Here is a 20,193-nt window from a genome sequence, read left to right as displayed (position 1 = left end):
TGCTCGGGATGGTGCAGATATACCTGCCGTCCCCTATGATGCTACCCACTTCGCTTATCCAAAATCTCATTTTTTATGCCTTCTCAGGGATATGAAAATTGAAACAAATAGAGCATTCCTACTTGCAAGTAGTCTTCCCTAAAGTAATAAGGAAATTGTGGATTGATACCATTCAATGTTGAATGACCTAAGTGTATGCATACCATTCAGTAAGTAACAAGCAAATTCGGGATTGACAAAATTCAAGCCAATTTGCAATACAATTCAGTATAATCAGAGTATAATATGGAGAAAAAAAAAAGAATGAAACAATGAGCAGTACAAAGGTTTATTTGATTAATTTATAGACATCAAAACCTTCCTGTCGCACCTAGAGCATACTTGTTTAACTCAGATAAGGAGTTTAGCAAAACTCCTCATCAAACTTTTTTAGATCAAGTGAAACCTGAATGTTGAATTGCACGAGGAAAGGTAGTTCATTAAGAAACTAGGAATAGCAAATGATGCACTTGACCAACCACTGAACCAGGTTACCGGAATTGACTAGGCTCATAATCTGCTGCTCTCACACAGCAAATCTCTCCCAATCATAATGACTAATCTAATGCCCAGTTCTAGCATTCAGCAACCTAGAGTCATAAGCTGTCTACGACCAGCCTTCTTTCTGATGGAAACCAAAATGAGATTTGGCTGTCGGTTCTCGCATCAACTGATTTACAGGTAAGAATATAACAAAAGCAACCTGCATGTGCCAGCACTGGTTTCATAACAATCAATAGAAATACAACGGAACCGCCACTTAACGTCAAGGCATAATCAAGATTTTACCAATAATACTCACCATCCCCCTTGTGAATCCCAAGCTCGGAACTGAACTGCATGGATATTAGTGGATGTAGATGTTTAGGCAAATGTGACAATATAAGTACTAGTATTCCGACTCAGCAAAGTGACAAACAATGAAATCACAACTTTTAGTATAAATAAGGAGAAAACATGACAAAATGCATGGGTTAGCTAGCATGAAATATGTGTATACCTTTAGAAGAGTATTCTTGTTCAAAACATGTTGTACCAAGGACATCTCAACATACATGCCCAGCAAACAAGTATATTACACCTGTTTTTCTTATTTTTAAAATTGTTTGCATAAGAAGATTTAATCATTTTAGAAGAGTCATCACCAGTCAGTCTCCATGTTAAAGAAATGGATCAACATGTCACTTGGAGTGAAGACTAGCAGAAACATCTTTTTCTGGACATGGTTCCATCACGTACCACAATAGCCACGGGGAGTAACATGTACAGGATTTTTGCTGCCACAATGCTTGAATCAAGAAACATAAAGGGGTTCTGGTTCTACATTTCTTCTTATCCTGATATGAGAAGTACAAAAAAAGAAAAAAGTTAGCCACATGTGTGAAAAGGAAAAATTGTTTTATTGAATTCACAACCAAAATTTTAATTGGTAAAAAGGTAGAAAAGGCTCATTGGAAACCTTGTAACTTCTATGACATGTCTTCTGTGCGATATTACTAACATCCACTATAACAAGATATTAGTAGCAGCAGATACTGAACTAACCTATCTAATGTGCTGATAAAATAATGAGACAACTTGAAATGAAACCATTTCTATTTTCTAGTTCAAGTAACGCAATTGAAACAATTCAAAATTTGACACCAGGAAAGAGAATATTAACATGGGAGAACAAAAACAAATTATTATTAGGCAGTTGGTTCAACAAAAAGGTTTCTCTTCCTGCTCCTTAGCTTCAAACTCTGGGTTCCCCAGTTAAAGACTTGGAGACCCTGTCATCAAGTGAAACCAAAATGTGCCTAATCCTTCCTTGGCACTTCATATGGTTGCATAATTGTTCAATTATGGAATTTTTTATAAAAAAATGCATGAGTAGGTTGATAAACCCTTACTAAAAATGCAAATAAGGGTCTGCTTTTGGTTATGAGATTGTATTTCTTCGCATTCAACTTTTTCATCAGAGATGTTTTATGAAAATTGCAAAGCTCAACATTTTACTTGCAGGTCACAAACATAAAACCAAAATTAATTCTTACCACACTGTCACAAACACAATGCATTTCCTGAATTCTGGACACTTTGAATATAATGACAATTTTTTGAAAAATTATGTAGGAATTGTTTTTATATTTTGTGAATTTTTCATTTTGTCATCTAGTTTCTCCTTTTGCAATTTTCTTTTATTTTTATTATCTATAGATTTCTTGAAAAAATAAATTATAGTTTTCTAAACCAAATGTGGCCATGGCATTTGTTGTCATAACCTTTTATTTATATCAAAAAATGTGATGCTAATCAAGGTGTTGATTACTTGCTTCCTTACCTTTTATATTGATCATGGTGGGGGGGGGGGGGCAGCAAAAAGTCGCAAAAGCAAGATCAACAATGAAAAGGCATACTAAAACAAATTAATGATGATAAGAAAATAATAGACCAAAGGACTACAAGAGAACAGCAAAACAACAGCCTCAACCAAGATTTTCAAATTTTCCAGTGTATTATCAGCAATAACCTCATGGCTGCACCATTTTGCATCTGATGAGAGAAGCATATTGTTTTTGGCAATATTTTAAATGAAGACAAGGATTGAAGTGCCCATGCATACCATCCTCCTTTTACAATAGGTACCATGTCAGCAAATTATTTGAACAACAAAAGGGTACTTACATGCAAGGATTAGAGTTCTCACAAATAACCGTACAGTTTTAGCATTATATTTGCAAGTTATCAGCATGATATAAAAGGTGCATAACTTTGCACCATTCACCATAGCTCATTGAAGCGCATCAACCTACATCAGTGCATATTGAAGTGATGCACCCCAGTACAGCATGATGGTGCATAACTTTGCACCACCCACCATATCTCAGACCCTGGTTATGTTCTCTAAACAGCTATATTTCTATTAGAAACGGTTTGGGACATTTGTTTATTACATTTTTCGGGGGGGGGGGGGGATTCTTTTGCTTTTGACATTTGAAGGTGCAATCTAGAAAATAGACGTGATCAGAAATTGCTATTCTACATCAGATCAAAGGTTAGAAATCAAGCTAAGCCATAGTATGTGACACCTTCACAATATTACCAGAATATGATTTTCCAACCATATGCTGCTAGCTTGTGAGCATGATTGTTCCTTAAAGCTATTAGTGTCAGTAATGTGATAACACATATATTTTATGTGTCTAGGTTGGACAAAAAGTTGCTTGGAACTAAGTAATTCATATGTTACACAATAATCTGCAAAAAGACTAGAGTAGTTAAAAACAGGTTTCTTTGATAGAATATGTCTAGACATTAGTCAAAAACATTTAAATTTGATCGAAGTCTATTATAAGAAATGAGTAGCGTAGTACATTGGCATACCTAAGTGTGCCAGTCATGAATATATTATCTGAACTAGCATATTTCACGCCAGTGCATGCAAGTGTCGGCATGGTACATGATGATATATACTAAGACAACTCTTGAATCAAGATTCGCCGTATCGGTCGGTATTGTAACGTACCAGGTGTACCATACTATATCGGTGCTAGATTGATACGCAATCTCGCACCATACCAACACTTGGTAAACCTCACCGTCTCGTCTCATACCGCATACCGACACTGTAATAGGATGGTACCACTATGAGGTCCCATACCCAAACGACGAACCTTGCCTTGAATAGCTTGGCCATGCTACACAATGCTTTATTAATCCCAAGCAAGCACAATGTCAAATAGAACAACCATCATTGTCTACCTGAAGGAGTTTTAAATATGGCTGATCTTACTGCAAGCTCAATTAGACAAAAACTGGAAGTGAGCATTCTACTGTCCTTTTAGTTTTACTGCCATTTAATTAATTACAAGCAACACATTTTATATAAAGAGAACACGAGGAACCAAATATTTGATCAATTCTAACACTCACCACAACAAGATCTAGACACTTTGATAGAAGATATACTAACCAGTTATCCTTGGCCCATATAAATCCATCAGTATCCACCACATGCAAGCTTAAGGCGTGTCTTGAGCTGGAGGACTTATTCTCGAAGCTGTCACAAAATGTTAGAAACTAGTATAAGGACATGCCCAAGTAACTGCCCTTTTGATTACGGTAATGAAGAAAATACCTCTACATAACTAACCTTTGATGTATAAGGTCACCATGTATAACCACCAAAGAGCCTGCTTTAACTTCTATAGGAACAAATTCCTTCCGATCAAAGGATGGCAAAGGACGATCAAAGTGAACCCCATTTTCATCTCTAATAAACCTCCTCACTAAGCCATCTATAACCAATATAGAGAACAAAAGCATATGGAATTAACTTACATAGCAAACGGTATACTGCTAGTAACAATAAATCAAGAAATCGAAGAAGCCATAAAAATGGGGATGAATAATACCCTTATGGGAGCCAGGGATGGCCCAGAGGCAACCATTAGTAATGTTAGCATCTTCCAGTGCTAGCCACAGCCCTGTGCATGATCGAGGTTCGGTGTAGAGAAATGAGTTATCCTGGTGAGGTACCACTTCTCCACCAATGCCTGGTTGCTGCATTGCAAAGTAGTCTATGTAATACAAAAATTGTTGAATTTGTAACCCAACATGCAATCAAAAAAGTGTGTACACTTGTGTGTGTGCACAACAGGACGTGCGTGTTTGGCTGTTTGTGTGTCATGCACGAGTAAGAATTCTAACAAAAAAAAAGAGAAAAGCTTGAACAATCTCCAGCTTCATTATAAAAGATCAATTTGAATCACAACATTGATAAGCTGCAAACTTCCAATAGCTCTCCAAATAAGAATGACATTCTCAGGTTAAGAATGCGAAAAATGGGTAATCATGATGCATCTGTATCTACTCTAGGTGGAGGACAAATAAGATATCCTGTCATTACTTTGGCATACACCATTTTTCTTCTTGAATTTAAGTCAAAAAGATAGATATGTAATTATTTTGTGTCAAAAGGCAGTGAGCATTGGAGGTAAATCGAGAACATAAAAGACTGAGAGCATGAATACAAGGATGTCATCCTTTCAATCAACTCCTTTGAGAAAAGTACAAATGTCAGGTTGAAGAAAACTTGGTAATTGTTTGATTATTTAGCATAGTGGAAACTAACTAAAATGATATCATTAAGAATTTTATTAGATTCATCCACCAGAAAATGATCCCAGTTCTCCACTCATGGAACCAGACTAACACATTGATGAAAAATCCATATTTAGTGCTCTTTCTCTATCTCTCTCAATATATATACATATATATCCATGTAAATTATGTATCCTATCTCTATAAAGGAATTATCTCATTATTAATTATTGAACAATAAGCATAGTGGAATTAATGGTGCAAAGTCAAAAGAATATAGGATTCTGACTTAAGGCTACTGATGAACTAATCCACTGAATCCAGAGTCACAAGTTCCTATATTATAAAATTTCTAGTAGAACTGGGAAGCATCAAGCACAAATACAATACACACCTTTTATTTGGAAATAGCGAAGGAATGCTCCTAATGGAACATGTAGGAATTGTAGGACCTATAGTTTGTTACCTTTCTTTCATAAGCAAAAGACATCGAAATATATGATCAAGATAGATAATTATCTATCAGATACCTCTATTTTAAATTATATCTAAGGCATACGTCTTTCCTTCTATAAAAGAATGGAATGGGAAGACACCACCAGTATCAAGATTGTTGGTGCTCATGCATTATTTGGCTCAATTATCATTTGCTTTTACTTATTGTGCTACCATCCTCGTTTCCACAGTTGTGCTTCCCTTAGTGTCCCCTTTGCTCATTCTACAACTTTGGGCATAAGCCACAACTTATATAGACATCCAGTCACATCAGTCACTACAGTTTTTTCATGTTAATCTATTTTTCCCATTAAAGGTTTCCATGTTTAGGGCATGATAATCTATTTTTGGGGAGATCCACCCTAAGTTGGAGAACTTTGTAGATAGATAGTACAATAACCTACCTTTAGTAACAATATAGCATATACTATTTTATGTATGCCATTTGTACTTGGTGTATTGTTCCAATTTTATCCAGCATCATCCTACATGCAGCCTTGGGTAAAAACCCACACCCTTAAATGAATATTCATGCACATGTTCCAACTCATTGCTCCTCAAGTTCACATCAAAATCAGACAAGTAAAATGCCAGTCACAATTTTCATGTACTAATAAAAGGAAAGAGATCACTTTATTTATGAAGTTTGTTTTGACAATCAGCTTCCCCCATTAGCCTTTCATAAATTATAATTTTGATAAATTAAGATCTGCTTCAGAAAAGAGGGATGTGCAGATTCAAAACACACTAACATGTAAGAGATCTAGCTTTAAATGTCCTATAGTAAAAGGAAACAAATGCACAACAAAACATATCCAGAACAGTATTCAAAATATATAAATCTTTACAGCTCACATATGATGCATAGCAGACATGGGAAAGACCAGGATCATTTGCATCAGATTAAGATCAGATCCAGATTCAAACCAGAATATTCAACAAGTTACCTTAAATATGTACATCGACTGAATAACCACAGGTCTCTTGTAACCCAATGAAAAAAGCATACTAGAAATTTTCTCTGAGGATGAATTTTTTTTGAAAACAGGATCAAGTTCATGGAGAGCTGCAGTAAAAGACAAACAGTGTGAGATAAATGCAGTAAAAAGGCTTGAAAAGATATTATATAATATAATATAATGCTTTTTTAAGACATTAACCAACTCTTTCCTACCCAGTAAAGTACATTGATTATTAATATAAATAATACAAACCATGGCCGACTTTATTAATAGATAATTCCTTTGGCTGTTTCAAGCATCCATCGTCTCCAAATGCCTTTTCTGCAATGAGTGAAGTTATAAATCAACAGAAAGGTTACGTTGATTAAGAAATGAATGAGGGAAGCTACAATATATAGAAGCTGAGTACTTGAAACAGCACTCATGAAGAGAAACACTGGATTCAGAAAATCAAAGATCGTAACAAATTTCTTATTGGATTTAGAATATCAAATTACATCAGACAGAAAAAGAAACACAATTAGGTTTGTCAGAGCAGCTTTACAAATCTGTTGCTCTAGGTCACCTCTATACTATTGAAAGTAGCCATTTAAACAAACATACTAAGCTGGTAGTCTTACTGGACTAGGAAGTAAACTGAAAGTGACTAGAATGTCAGCACCTAGGAGTACATGCATAAAGACAGTCTAACACAAAGATAAGATACACATTACAAGTATATGTGTGTGTGTGTGTCAGTATGTGTGTATGTCTGTGTGTATGTATGAATGTGTCATGTCTATAAGTGCATGTGTGCATGTGTACTGCAAAAGAAGAGGTTAACACTCCTTTTACTTTAGAGTACACTATTGCTCTAAGTATAGTTTCTGCTTCGACTCATGCTTAAAATCACAATGTCCATGGATAACTCAACCTGATAAATGTAGAAGATACATTGGTAGGACTTCTCCCCCTTTCCAACCCATGTTACATGAGTTCAGGTAAGGGTGTCAGGTGCAAGGGTGTCCACGAGTTGGATTGATCTTACCCCCAATATTGAGATATGGAATTGGGCCAAAAAGGACACAAGCCATGATGCAGGTTCAAGGATGTATTGCTGCCTAGTGTGGCAGCACACCTAATCATATGTAGGGCTGTGGCTTTGGTAGGTTAACTCAAGTGAACTTGTATATCATGTGCACTTAAGCATGTTTATCACAGCCTAGCTGGTTAGTTTGGAAAAAAATCAGGAGTCAAACAGACTTGATTAATCGGAACACAACCATCCATAACTCATGCAATAGACATGCAAAAGCCTCATAAAAGGAATTTACCATGCCATGCCACCACATTATCTTCCCAGTTACTAGTCAAATATCTGGTCATCGATGTCCAATGTAGATGCATTACAAGGGTCCATGGAAACCATACAACTAAATGATGGTTAGGTCTTTCTGCGCATTGTCTCAAAGTCTCAATAAGCATGCAGCAGTTCTAGTGGTTGGGGACCTTACAATCACACTAGCAGCTGTGGACAGGCCTTTCTTGTCGAACTGTTAAAGTAAGTTGTCACTATTAGTTTGCACTTGGATATTCTCTGAATTTGTGGATTGCTTGAAAGAAAGAAGTTTGCTAAGTCTACATTTAGCTACTTCAGATGAGAAGTTCTGATGATAATGATGTTTTTAGTTAGTATGCCATATTTCTCATGATTCTTACTACTGAATGTGATAATAATCATATTGTCAGTATGTCATGTTTCTGGTGATTCTGATACAGTTTATATGGCTGTAAACGAAAGGATGTGCACAATGATCTGATCTTTTAATGCGGAGAATATCAGCGGCTTAGTTTCGAACTGTACACTTGATTTTCTTAGAATGGAAGCCTCACTTGCATGCCGATGCTCACAAGGTAATCAAATAGATTTCCTTCACTGAAAAAGCAAATCATGTTACTAGTTTGTTGGAGATTATACAAAATGGTGTTTGTCGCCAAAGAATGTGGATGCACTAAGTGGTTTTGAGTATTTCGCATTTCCGTTGATTACTCATAGTTTAGACATGTTTCCTTCATGTACGAAATGTCCAACCTGTTCGAGAAGTTCAAGGAGTAAGGAGCAAAGATTAAAATGTTTCTTCTTTTCATTTTATTTTATTTCTTGGATGGACAAGACCAAAGAATAAAAACTTAAGGAGCAAACACTAAAATGTTCAGTTAACTTCATGATCAAAGAATCCTCGCGCCCAAAAATCCAATACAATACCAAATCATGGAGATCCGCCAAATTCTTTGAGAATTAAAAAAAAAGAAACTAGATGAAAAGATGACACTTTATTAATTTTGTTTAACATGATAGGAAAAGCCTCCGTTACCTAAAACAAGATCTAAACTGAATTCTTGACTCAACCTCTTAACTCTCAAACTAAACTTATAACTAAAGAAATCAGGAAAACAACATTTTTTTCCTCATCTCTCGTCATTATACTTCTAGCCCACAATAACTTGGGTCAAAGAAGTAAGACAGTTCTTGCCATGGTGACCCAACAATGTGCAATATAAATAAAGTGCTTCCGATCTCTTGAAAATTATAGCTTTAATTAAATCCAAGAACGGAAAAAAAAAAAAAAAAAACATACTCAAATTCTTTAGTCTAAAACTAAGAATTCATTTGTTAGCACAGCACGAAGCAAGCATACTGATGATTAGGCAATTTCGGTGGAATATATTGCTGCTTCTGAAGGAACCAAAGTAGTAGTTCTGTTTAAGAGCTTCATGTAAAAACTCAATGTGGTCCAAGGCACGGTGAAGCGTATTGCGTTGCATTGCGATTGTATCGGTGCAGGCACGGAAAATAACACATCATCATGGGATATCGTCAATATGGATAATACTGTCCAAGATCGTCTTTATCAAGAATTGCCGACAGGGTAAAATTATCAGGCAGTATAGCAGAAACGAAGGTAATCCGTAATCTACTAATAATAATAACAATAAAGAAAAAGAAGATAAGCAAATTTTTGAAATCACACAAACCTTCGAAAAAGGCATATCATAAAGAGGGAAAGAAAACGTCAAGCGTGAAAGCAGAAAAGTTAAACAAAAACACACCTTCAAAGAAAAAGGAGATCTTCTCGGCACTCTCGAAGAAGTAATCATTCGTCAACTGTTGCTGAAACAACGGTCAAAGATGAAGGGAGTTACTTTTCATATGCCTGGAATATGCGGTAAAAATAAATACTATACCTGGTTGATCGTGGAGAAGATCGAAGTGTCGGAGCCGTCGAACCCCTGGAGCAGCTCGGTCATCCTATCCCTCATCTCTTTGACCTCGTCGGGGCTGGAGAAGGATTCGAGCACCAGATACCCTGCCATGCCATGTCATTCTCAGGTTGAATGATGGAAGATCACCGCATGACTCTTGTTTGCTTTTATTCTTGAAAGAATAGGGGAACGATTGGTAAAAGAATACCATTGGAATTGAAGAAGTTGAGTTGATCGGAGCTGAGATTCCCGATGATCCCCATCGCCCTTGCGCCGTGAAGAATACGCGCTATCGAGTATCGAGTATTTTGGGGGAGATATTCTTGGAGCGGATCGAGGTTTTCCCCACGGCAACAAGGAATAAGGACATAAGATATTTCTCCGGGTCGGGTTCGAAGAGGACCGGCAAGGCAGCGGCCGGAAGTATTGACCCGAGCCTTAATCTGACCCCCATATGACCATATGAGGAGCCGAAATCAGCCAAACAAGTTGACGAGATGAAGCGTCTTTTATGGATAAGCTTGAAGCGAGTATTTTAGAATAGGAAGGATGAATTTATGGCAGAAATAATCTCAACAGAGCATCTCATAGTTGACCTGTTGTAATGTCCAAGAACAGGACTCTTTATAGTTGCAGCATCAGGAAATTAAGATGTGTATTAGATGTGGAATGCATATAAATACTTAGATGTGGTGTGTGCCTATGTATGTATGTATGTATATATGTATGTATGTATCCTAAAAACTATAAAAATATACCAATATTTTGGGTGAAAACTTTCGGATTCCCTAAAAACACCCCACCTATAATAACCCGTATGATGACTACCGTATATATATCCTTCGGCCTAAAACATTCTATAATATTTTACTTGCAATAGGTCAGTCCAGCATGTTCAAAGAGCTGACATCTATGCACACAAGAGTCCCAAATCGGAGGGCCTCAGAAAAATCTCTACTCTTAATGCAATCCTTACACCATCAAACTAAGATTATATGACTTTTAAAACATTGGCTTGCTATAGTTGCTGACCAGAAGCCAAAATATTGCCTTTAAATACCTCTCGATGCATTTTAGAAGAGCTGTACAATGACACTTCTTCAGAAACCCTAAATGCACCAAATAGACCTCAATCGATTGACAAGATTTCTGGCAACATAAAGATTCATGGAAGAAAACGACATCCAGCCAATGTTGTACTTGGTAAGGATTTCCATCTGTTCGCCTGAAATCTTCAAGGATCTTCACCATAGTAACGGCATTGTGCACAAGTATGAATAAATTACTACAATCCCCATAGATGAAGATTGCCGGTTATGCTTTGCTGTCAGTCAATTCTTACCTCCAAACTTGCACCTAAATCTGTAGCTGCATCAGCATTTGCTTCCACAATTCTATTGGCAGTGAGTTCATCCATTTGCAAAGACTAAAAACAGAGTCACAATATTGCTTCTTTCAAAATCTCAGTTTCAGTAACATTACAAACTTATCCCTTAAAATTCGTACAACTAATAACAGGCGAGTTTTTTTTTTTTGCTTAAGAAAAGGAGGTAGGGGGGGAGGGACAAGCCCACCCCGCATAGCAACCCCTTCCGGGCCCCGCCCCCGCCAGGACTATGTTCGATTCGGGCAGAATGGCCGTTTGGTATAGGCCCAGCTCACCAGGCCCCAGCCATATATTACTCATACCCTCCCCACCCGTGACCCCGGCCCGGTTACCCCTCTGGGCTCCGGCTCGAGAACCACGTGTGAGTACGTCACACCTGGCACCACCAAAGCTACCAGCCGACCAGTAGCGCTTCTAGACCCCGTGTCCAGGCTAGGGGCATCCGGTTCCCACATTTAATCGACGCCCGCGCGTTTCGAACCTGGAACCACTTGGTTAGAAGCCGAGCTCCGTTCCAACTGAGCTACCGCCTTGGCGGCTAACAGGCGAGTTTGATCATGTAAGAAGGTAAAACAATCGAAACACCACCATCAAACAGACAACACTGATATGTTTCTGTTTGAGAAAGTGCATTTATTTTTATAAAATGTCATGCAACAATTTTGCTACTACCAGATGTGTGTAGTTTGGCTTCAGTTGGTACAGTGGGCCACATAGAAATGTTCCAACGTAAGAGCTATTCAATCCAATACCACTACACCAGAATAATCCAAATGGATAATGATGAATGTTCTCTAAATTCGTGCAGATATGAAGCCATCATATGTTCTACTGATTCACAATGGTCCTTGTTGAATAAAAAGCTGCAGCCAAAAATAAAGGTGGCGCCCACATCAAGGCAGGTGACAAGGCAATAGGTCCACCTCCATATGCCAACATGAGAGCACAACATAGCTGCATAAATGCAAGTGTAACACATGAGTAAAGCAAAAACCAACTATAATAAAACAGTCCGCAAAACTTGATATTTTCTACCTTAAAATGTATCAAGATAATGACCAAACATGCCAACAGGATGACCCATCTTGTCCAACCTCCACATGTCTTATATACTGAGGGATGATTAATGTCCTCTGAGGAGTTGGTTGGAACACCTGAAACATCTTGCGACCCCTGCTCTGATTCCATCAAAAGTGGTCCATTTGAGCACCTTATGTTCCCTCTAGAGCACAAATATACTGCTGACCTTTTGGCAAACAAGCTGTAAATGAGAATAATCATTGGAGTTACTACCAAATACATGAATGGTAAGGTGATGGTAAATATGTCGGGGATGCCTAGATTGTCTATCATCATGGAACTGTTTGGAACCTGTATTCTCCAGCCAGATAAATACATTCCTGCAATGTCTCCATCCTCAGATGTTGCATGACCCCAGAACCATGGCAATTTGAGCAGATATAAAACATATATTATCATAGCAAACCATAACATCCCACTCCTTGAGCCCTCTGTCAAGAACCAGAGTACCCAAAAATAGCTCTTCCTCTGTTGGGTATGTGAGGAAACAGAGACTGACATAACCCACTTCTGATAAGATGCATTTCTCTCCATGAAATAATTTAGAAGTTTTGGAAGAAATAAAAATATGATTAGAAACGCAACATTGCTCCACAAAAGAATCAAATATAGATTGTCCCACTGAACTTCAAAAATTAAATGAGCCAACCATGTATTTTGATAATGTCCGGGTTTACCTTCAACTGAAAATGGTCTTGGTTGGCTTGCAATCTCCTTTCCCTGAGAGTCTATCACAAAAACCTGCAGCCAATAACGAGTTGCAGATACACTTCTGTAGTTTTCAGCATTCCATTTGGCATGAAATAATGGCTTCTGAGCGCCAGAATTAGTTGCAACCTCCAGTGGTATTTCTTCCACCATCTTAAAATCTCTAAATGAATCAAAAACCTTAGCAGTCACATTGATGATTGGTTGAGCAGAGAAGACGAGAGCATTGATATCATTTCTAAATGGCAGGCTATCTGTTTTAATTCGATTCATATTTCTTGAATCAGTGGGATATGTGATAAGGATGGTAGTTTCAAAATCCTCTAGCAGTTTGTGTTTGTCAAGAAATTCAAAATCAATGAAGGAAACTTCCCCTGCATCTATAGCTAGAATTCTGATCAATCTGGAGTCCTTCCAATCTCCTACTTCCCATTCCCAGAACTGTTTAACTATATTAGGCTCTTTGGCATTAGATGTCAATTCAACAGTATGGAGCCTCCAGAGCTGCTTACCAAACTTTGCGTGCAGGTGGCCACAAATGTATGCAGAAACATAGTGGTTTGCAAATATATTTTCATAGCGTTTACCCTCTTCGGATGAAGCAGTAAAAGACATTGGGAAATGCCCGAAGACAACTTTTGCTACCAAGCTTCCAGGATAATTATCCCAATACTGGAGTTCTGATTCCAATGCATCCATTCTTTTGTTGGTTGGATGACCAAACAAATTTGATGGCCCACGTATCCCAGTGCTGATTGTATCATCTATACCCATAAAGATGTATTTTCTCTCTCTTCCCTAAAAAACCTTCAAAGAAAAGGTCAGTCCAAACAATTTGAACTTGCAGTGCACTTTGCAATTTCTGTCCAGACACATGTCGGGAGAAAATATCAAGAGCTATCAGCATAATCTATAGGTATCAAAGGTAAAAACAATATGCTGCAAGTCTTACTAAATAATCATAACTTGATTACAGTAAACCAGATGCGCTGTCAATTTAATGATACAAATACAACAACATAAAATGGTTGTACCTATGACAAATGTAACTTGACTTGAAGACTCAGACAAGAAGATAACTAAAGTCCGAGCATATTTATTATCCTAATCAGGAAATATTCCTACAGAGGCAAACGTAGATTTTTTCATAATGAAAGAGGTAACGAGAATAGCAGATGTTCAATATCATGCATGAATTTTCTTCTGCTTTATAACAGAGCATGTTATTTGAAGTTTAAGGAGCAGTTATGTCGACTTATACAATATGCATCATATGATCCTTAATACTATGAACAAGATTATAAATTAATCTATTCTTAATTTGGGTTCAAATTAACCTTTCACTAGAGAAAAGATATTCTCATGAACTTATATGCATATTTATACATGTGTATAGGGTCACGTGTTTATCCAATGAAAGATGCATACACATATGTTTATCCAAAGCATGTGCATGGCCGTAGTAGAACTAGAGCCAGCTGAATAATATTCAGATATGATTCCTGAGCTGCGTTGTAATCATTGCATGTCACTGAGCATTAAGCAAATTCAATCCTCCCCCTCGCACCAGGGAGAAGGGGGATGAGAGAGAAACAGAGAGGAATCAAAAGTGCATCAGGGATATTCCCCTAGCACATAGTGAGACTTCTGCATGACAGATTAAAAGAGAACATGAGCATGAAACGAGAATTATATTTATACACAATAGGATCACAAAAAAGGTAGGAGTAAATTGATGGGAGCTTAAGCATACATAAATAAAGTACATAGAAACAGAAAACTGATTCAAAAGTTTTGGCTTTTTGCAGTAGACCAGGAGTATCCATGGTTGGGCATTCTCGCATAGATATAAAAGAGAGGTATATAATTATATATCGTCATATACTGGGATTGTCCTTTTGATGTTAACTCTCATATATCTCTGACTCTTTCAGCAATGTATACAATTTTTTTGCATGTATAAAAGATCTTTATGCAATATTTATGCATAACATGCACCTATACTCATATCTAAACTATATGAAAAAGTAAGTTTTGAAGGTTCATAACTGGCTTTTGCGCTTTGGGGAGTTTATACAGAAAATGATTTATATGGGTATATCTAAAATACAATAGTCAAATCTATTACGTTACTCCAAAATGACCAGCCAACATAAATCACACTATCCAATCCTTCTTCCTCTCTCCATTTCTCTCTACCACAGCAAGCAGATATGATAAAATAAGACTGATTCTGCTATAGATCCACAAGTCCCATTTTTTTCTCTTTGTTTTCTTCTCCAGTCTCTGATGTGATGGGAAAGAGAAGAGAAAATTTGTATTAGCAAAAAAAGATCTTAATAAGTTTAGGTTTATCCCTACCTGATTAAGAGGTCAGCCATCAGTTGTCATTGCCCCAGACTAGCTGCCAGAAATTCCTGGATGTCAAAGATTAGAGGTGTCTTCTAGCCAGAGGCCACAGTCAGCAGCCATCCTAGAAAAATTTTGCAGGTCATGGCCTTGAATCATCTCTCAACCAACCTAATTCAACTAGTCCAGGCTAAGTGAAATCCCGAGGAGGGTGGCCTCGCGCAGTTCAATCTAGACTTTTAATCTTACTATTTGGATAAAGAATGAAATATACTGCTATACCAACTATGATCAACAAAGCTCCAATTGCATTTGATCAGATTAGACAATTAAGGCAGTGTTTTTTTAGAGGATTTAAATTTCTCTTAGGATTATTATTATGTATACTCGAATTTTTTCATGATGTAACAATTGTTTACAAGAGTATTATTCGAAACTAGCAATTGAGCATGTGTAATGCATGCTGGAGAAAGTCATAGAACCCAATTTATTTTGATTCGAATCAAAAGGTCTCAATCTATATGGGAATTGAATTAGAAAAAGAGATTGAGTCCAATTTGTTTGCACAAAATAGAGAAAGAGATGGAAACCAATCAGTTTGGGAGTTCTATGAAAGGGTCAGAGATATCACAATTAACAAGAGAGAGAAAGTTTAGTGGGATAATTAACATGTTTTGAAGATAAAAAGAAAAGGTATTCTCGATATAAAAAGTGACAGACAGAATCAACAAGAAATAATTCTCTGATTTCAAACCATTTTTATATATGGTATAGGTATACACTATCAACTTTTTCCTTTCTCTACAATACAAAAATTATTTTTATCATCAGTTAAAATAGATTACATATATTAAGAAACTTTCTGTATATGAGTTTTTAATGTAGAAAATAATATACTTCAGTGCCAGATATTTATTTAAAAGAAGAGTACTAAGAGGTTAAACAAAACATCAAACCAATGAATATTAATGATTCCAGACCAACTAAAGCGGCAAATACCGTCATTTTCTCAAACATCTCAAGACTTATTTTTAGCTTTTCATTTTATGAAACCTTTGTAAGAGCTTATATTATTGACCTCCAATTTTAATTATATTTTAACATTTCATAAAAACAAGTAACTTGTTAATCTGTAATAAATGAATATCTATAAAAAAAAGTTAAATAATTCATGAACAATTCATAAAATTTGTCAACTATCGAAAACTATGAAACATTCTATTTATTCATGTATAGTTTAGAGAATCACTTGACATGTGAAAAGTTTGTATTTTGAGAACTTCTTAACAACTTAGAGAGTACAAATACTCTATCCCATCAAGCTCATCTTGAAAAAAAAAGAGAAAGGAAAAAAAACATTGCGTTGGATTCTTCTCCCATGTTTGTTTGTGGACAAGAAGAGCATTAAGCCAACCTAAGATAGGAGCAACCTACGCATCAGTGCCAGCAAAAGATAAACCCCTAACATGAGAAGGAAAATCATCTTTCCAGTGCTTGATAAAAGCATGGTCAGCACCAAAGCCAGCCAAACAGTCCTCTGGCTGATTGCTCTCAAAGAAAATGTGGAAAACCTAAATGAAAACCAAGCATTCCTACAGATGCAAGAAATCAAGAAGGCAAGGATGATACAGGATATCTTGCTTAGCATGCAATGCACGAGTGTAGCCTAGGGGTTCATATTATACTTAAATAGTATCCAAGGCTTGCTAAAGTAAAAATTCATTCAACTAATTATTGCTAAAAGTAGAAGATACACTGAATGAATAGACTAGCACGAATAGCAACAACTAAATTTACAAATGCTCAAAAAAATATGAAGTTCAGATTATAGTATAGAGGTGCTCATTATGATTATTCAGTCTTTCAACATCATGGAAAAAAAAAAGATATATGCACATATATATTGTTTTAGCGGTCAAAACAAATAGAAAAGAACTGGGATACCTACCAGAAGAGAGATACTTTGAATGGTGCCTGTCCTATTTAGCTGTGAACTGACACTATAAGTGGGGAAAAAGTCCAACTTGTGTCCAACATAGGGAACTCCATATTTGTCATGATTGCCTCTTATGTCAAAGATTGTCCTCCTGTCTATGCCACTTAATCTAACAATTGCATCCATGGTGTTTCTGTATTGGATCCATTCTGTCTCATCCTGCCTTGTGCTTGTCCGTCTCTTGTTTTTAGCATCTGTTTTCATAGAAAGATGATAACCATAACTTGGTGGAACAATAATTTAAAAGGTTATTGACACGTGGAATTACTGCTATAAGGACTTTGTGATCCTACACCATCATCATGGCCAAAAAATATAAACGGGGTTGTTACAGGCTTGTTGTAGTCCATGCCATAAAAAAACCAGCATGGGTGAAAAGCACAGCATGGTGGTTCACACCAAAGTGCATGAACACATCTTGCAATCATGATAAGTGCCTGTATGGTGCAAACAAGCAGAAAAACATCGTTTTGTTGATTTAGAAACAACAATTCATTACTCCATCTTCCACTTATTTAGCGTTTATATAATATATGTTATCTGAAGTATTTCCCCCTTCTGTTACCTCATAACCTTCTAATCCCAATCCATTCGATCCTCTATCTAACACCTACTCGAGCGCACATGCCGATACCATTCTCGATCAGTTTGAAGTTTCTTTCAAAAATCGAAAACCAGTCCAATCCTGATCCAGTGCAGGGATCGATTTAGGAGTTTTAATAAAAGTTACCCAATACAGGAAATCTTAATGTATATAGGTCGTTAATCCTAATTATTTGCATTTCTTCTTTTTTTAACATTAAACAAAAAATCCTCTAGGCTAATATTGAATTTTGCAAGTTTGGAGGACATTTGGAAGCACTACCACATTAGGTTCCAGAATGCAGACATATCTAGAGGAAGAATAAACTTTTTCATATAAGTCTTGCAAATATAGAGCTCAAATTTCGTAGATAGTTCTGTTAACATCTGTTTGATTGCCAATAACATACTATAGTCGAAATATGAATCTTTTGACAACTGCATTTTGCCAAAAAAAAAAAAAAAGAGAGAAATAAAATTTGGTTGTTCCGTGCAAAACTACAGAAATAATGATCTGAGGGCCCTCAACTGCATAATAGCTCACGATGATATTTAATATAACATTCTGGACTGCTTTTATTTTTCCAGATAGTTTCTTTTTTATTCATTGGCTTCAATCGATTCTTAATTTCTTAATAATTTTCAACCGAAACTGCAGAAACACCAAAACAAAAGCTCACAAGATCCGGATACAAGACCGAGATTTTAAACCTCGATACTGATTTCAATCAATTCTTATGAAACTTATTCTAAGAATTCGTCTAAATGATATAATCACACGTCTAACCATAATCCAAAAACTTACAATCTATCCACGCATCCCAAGTCCATCATAAATTGCTGCTAAACACAAAATCCCACTTTGCCTTCACATACTACTATTAGCGGCCAAAAAAAGGCTAAAATTGTCCAACAGTCGTTCGACACAAGTCCTTGACTTCGTGACCTCAAATGCAAACCAATTTGTAGAAATACAAAACGAGATCAAACATGTAAAGAATGGCCATCGAAGGAATACCAGTGATATCCCCAGTGATGAGGAGGAGAGAGGGCTGGATGACGCGGAGGGCAGGGGCGAGGCGGCTCACAAGGTCCTCCGCGCGCTCGGGGTGGAAGGCGCTGAGATGGAGATCGGAGACCTGGACGACCCATGCCACGTCTCCGTCCATGGGGAACGACTCCCTCGTCACGTAATCTCTATCTCCTCCGGCCTCGCTATTGATTTCCATCGACGAGGAGATGGCGGAGGAGAGGAGAAAGAGGAACCAGAGCAAAGACTTGGAGGCCATTCTTCGGACTCGGGCAGCAGCGGGACGGCGGGGCGGGATCGCTGTTGGGGAAGGGGAAATTGGGAATGGTCCTGCGAATTAGGACTTGATGCGCCTTTAGCGTCTTGGGAAAGTCGACTGTGACGGCTCGAATTTGTTCCCTGGATTCCAATCGCTGGTCATTGAAGTTTGGGTCCGCGGCAGCTTATTTATTTATTTATTTATTGGATGAAAGAAAAGGGTGAACCCCCAGACCGGCTGCAATTGGATAAATATGAGGTATTAATCTCAAAGGGGCGCCCTCTGTTCCAAAATATTTAGACTGAGTAATAAAGTAGTCTTTTAGCCAAGCATTTTTTTTAGAAAAGCAAATAAAATCACAGACTGAGTGGTCTCATATGTGGCCAGTCACTCTGAAAATATCTTGTAGGTTGAAGAAAGAGATTTGTCTAGAGCGCCCTAGGGCCTATTCTTTTCTGACTTTATTGAATATATCTATACTAAAAATATATGAATTATCCACTTCAGCAAAACAAAAAGTACTAGTCTGTGGCTTAGCTGGCACTAGAAAATGCAGGTTATTAGGCAGCGCGAGAAAAAGTTATTGGAGGATAATGTGTAATACAATATAGGAGTCCGAAAAAGAAACTTGAATCCAGAGGAACTCCACACTAATCTACTCGAATTTACACTGTTAATGAAATTATGTCTAATTATATGTTTAAGCTAGCTTGCTTCTGATCTTGCATGGTCTTTGCCGTGTTGCATGCCCAACTTGAATGGTAGGTTCGGGGTGTGATGTAAACTCTGAACACGAAGAATTCTTTCCTCAGGATTGATATATCTAGATAATGATTTGGAACTCTTGCCTCAATTCTGTAAGCATCTCATCATCTCATTTAGAGGCTCGTCTAAATTTAAACCTTCTTGCTGAACTATTAGTAGCAGATGGTTAAGAAAGTGCTACTTTGCGCTTATCTTGAGATCTTGTTTCTTTGC

General features: G+C 37.1%; 2 protein-coding genes and 1 long non-coding RNA gene across 4 annotated transcripts; all 3 read right to left on the bottom strand.

Moving 5' to 3' along the window:
- Window positions 1-237: 237 nt before the first annotated feature.
- LOC148703491 (uncharacterized) lies at window positions 238-900 on the bottom strand. The gene is made up of 2 exons (XR_015987202.1): window positions 842-900; window positions 238-742 (listed from the first exon to the last, which is right to left on the bottom strand). It is a non-coding gene; the product is annotated as an uncharacterized LOC148703491 (long non-coding RNA).
- A 113-nt stretch (window positions 901-1,013) lies between these two features.
- On the bottom strand, window positions 1,014-10,889 carry PAHX (phytanoyl-CoA dioxygenase (PhyH) family protein). The gene is made up of 9 exons (XM_008811589.6): window positions 10,033-10,889; window positions 9,807-9,928; window positions 9,672-9,732; window positions 6,834-6,902; window positions 6,567-6,685; window positions 4,437-4,584; window positions 4,175-4,319; window positions 3,995-4,081; window positions 1,014-1,376 (listed from the first exon to the last, which is right to left on the bottom strand). The coding sequence occupies exons 1-9, from the start codon at window positions 10,085-10,087 to the stop codon at window positions 1,334-1,336; spliced, it is 849 nt and encodes a 282-aa protein (XP_008809811.1). The 5' UTR covers window positions 10,088-10,889; the 3' UTR covers window positions 1,014-1,333.
- Window positions 10,890-11,773: 884 nt separating this feature from the next.
- LOC103721393 (putative metallophosphoesterase At3g03305) lies at window positions 11,774-19,377 on the bottom strand. Of its 2 annotated transcripts, none has more exons than XM_089930756.1 (4): window positions 18,945-19,377; window positions 17,297-17,538; window positions 12,247-13,797; window positions 11,774-12,165 (listed from the first exon to the last, which is right to left on the bottom strand). In XM_089930756.1, exons 1-4 carry the CDS (start codon window positions 19,213-19,215, stop codon window positions 12,040-12,042), a joined length of 2,190 nt encoding a protein of 729 aa, XP_089786882.1. In that variant the 5' UTR covers window positions 19,216-19,377; the 3' UTR covers window positions 11,774-12,039. The 2 variants fall into 2 exon arrangements, with proteins under 2 accessions (XP_089786882.1, XP_089786883.1); XM_089930757.1 differs by lacking the exon at window positions 11,774-12,165 and having other exon boundaries at window positions 12,291-12,472; window positions 12,583-13,797; window positions 18,945-19,299.
- Window positions 19,378-20,193: the final 816 nt, after the last annotated feature.

The sequence above is a fragment of the Phoenix dactylifera genome, chromosome 5, assembly GCF_051530095.1.
Source record: "Phoenix dactylifera cultivar Ajwa chromosome 5, Ajwa_hap1_PhDact_Kaust_v1.1, whole genome shotgun sequence".
Taxonomy (NCBI): Eukaryota; Viridiplantae; Streptophyta; class Magnoliopsida; order Arecales; family Arecaceae; genus Phoenix; species Phoenix dactylifera.
This window is presented reverse-complemented; position numbering and strand designations above follow the sequence as displayed.

Excerpts from the sequence above, each read along its gene's own strand:
- LOC103721393 (XM_089930756.1), bottom strand. The coding sequence starts at position 19,215 with ATGGCCTCCAAGTCTTTGCTCTGGTTCCTCTTTCTCCTCTCCTCCGCC. Across the intron at positions 17,539-18,944 it reads CATCACTGGGGATATCACTG|ATGCTAAAAACAAGAGACGG; the intron begins GTATTCCTTCGA and ends CTATGAAAACAG. Across the intron at positions 12,166-12,246 it reads TTATCTTGATACATTTTAAG|CTATGTTGTGCTCTCATGTT; the intron begins GTAGAAAATATC and ends GCATTTATGCAG.
- PAHX (XM_008811589.6), bottom strand. The coding sequence starts at position 10,087 with ATGGGGATCATCGGGAATCTCAGCTCCGATCAACTCAACTTCTTCAAT. Across the intron at positions 6,686-6,833 it reads TATTAATAAAGTCGGCCATG|CTCTCCATGAACTTGATCCT; the intron begins GTTTGTATTATT and ends CTTTTACTGCAG. Across the intron at positions 4,082-4,174 it reads GGTGACCTTATACATCAAAG|CTTCGAGAATAAGTCCTCCA; the intron begins GTTAGTTATGTA and ends ATTTTGTGACAG.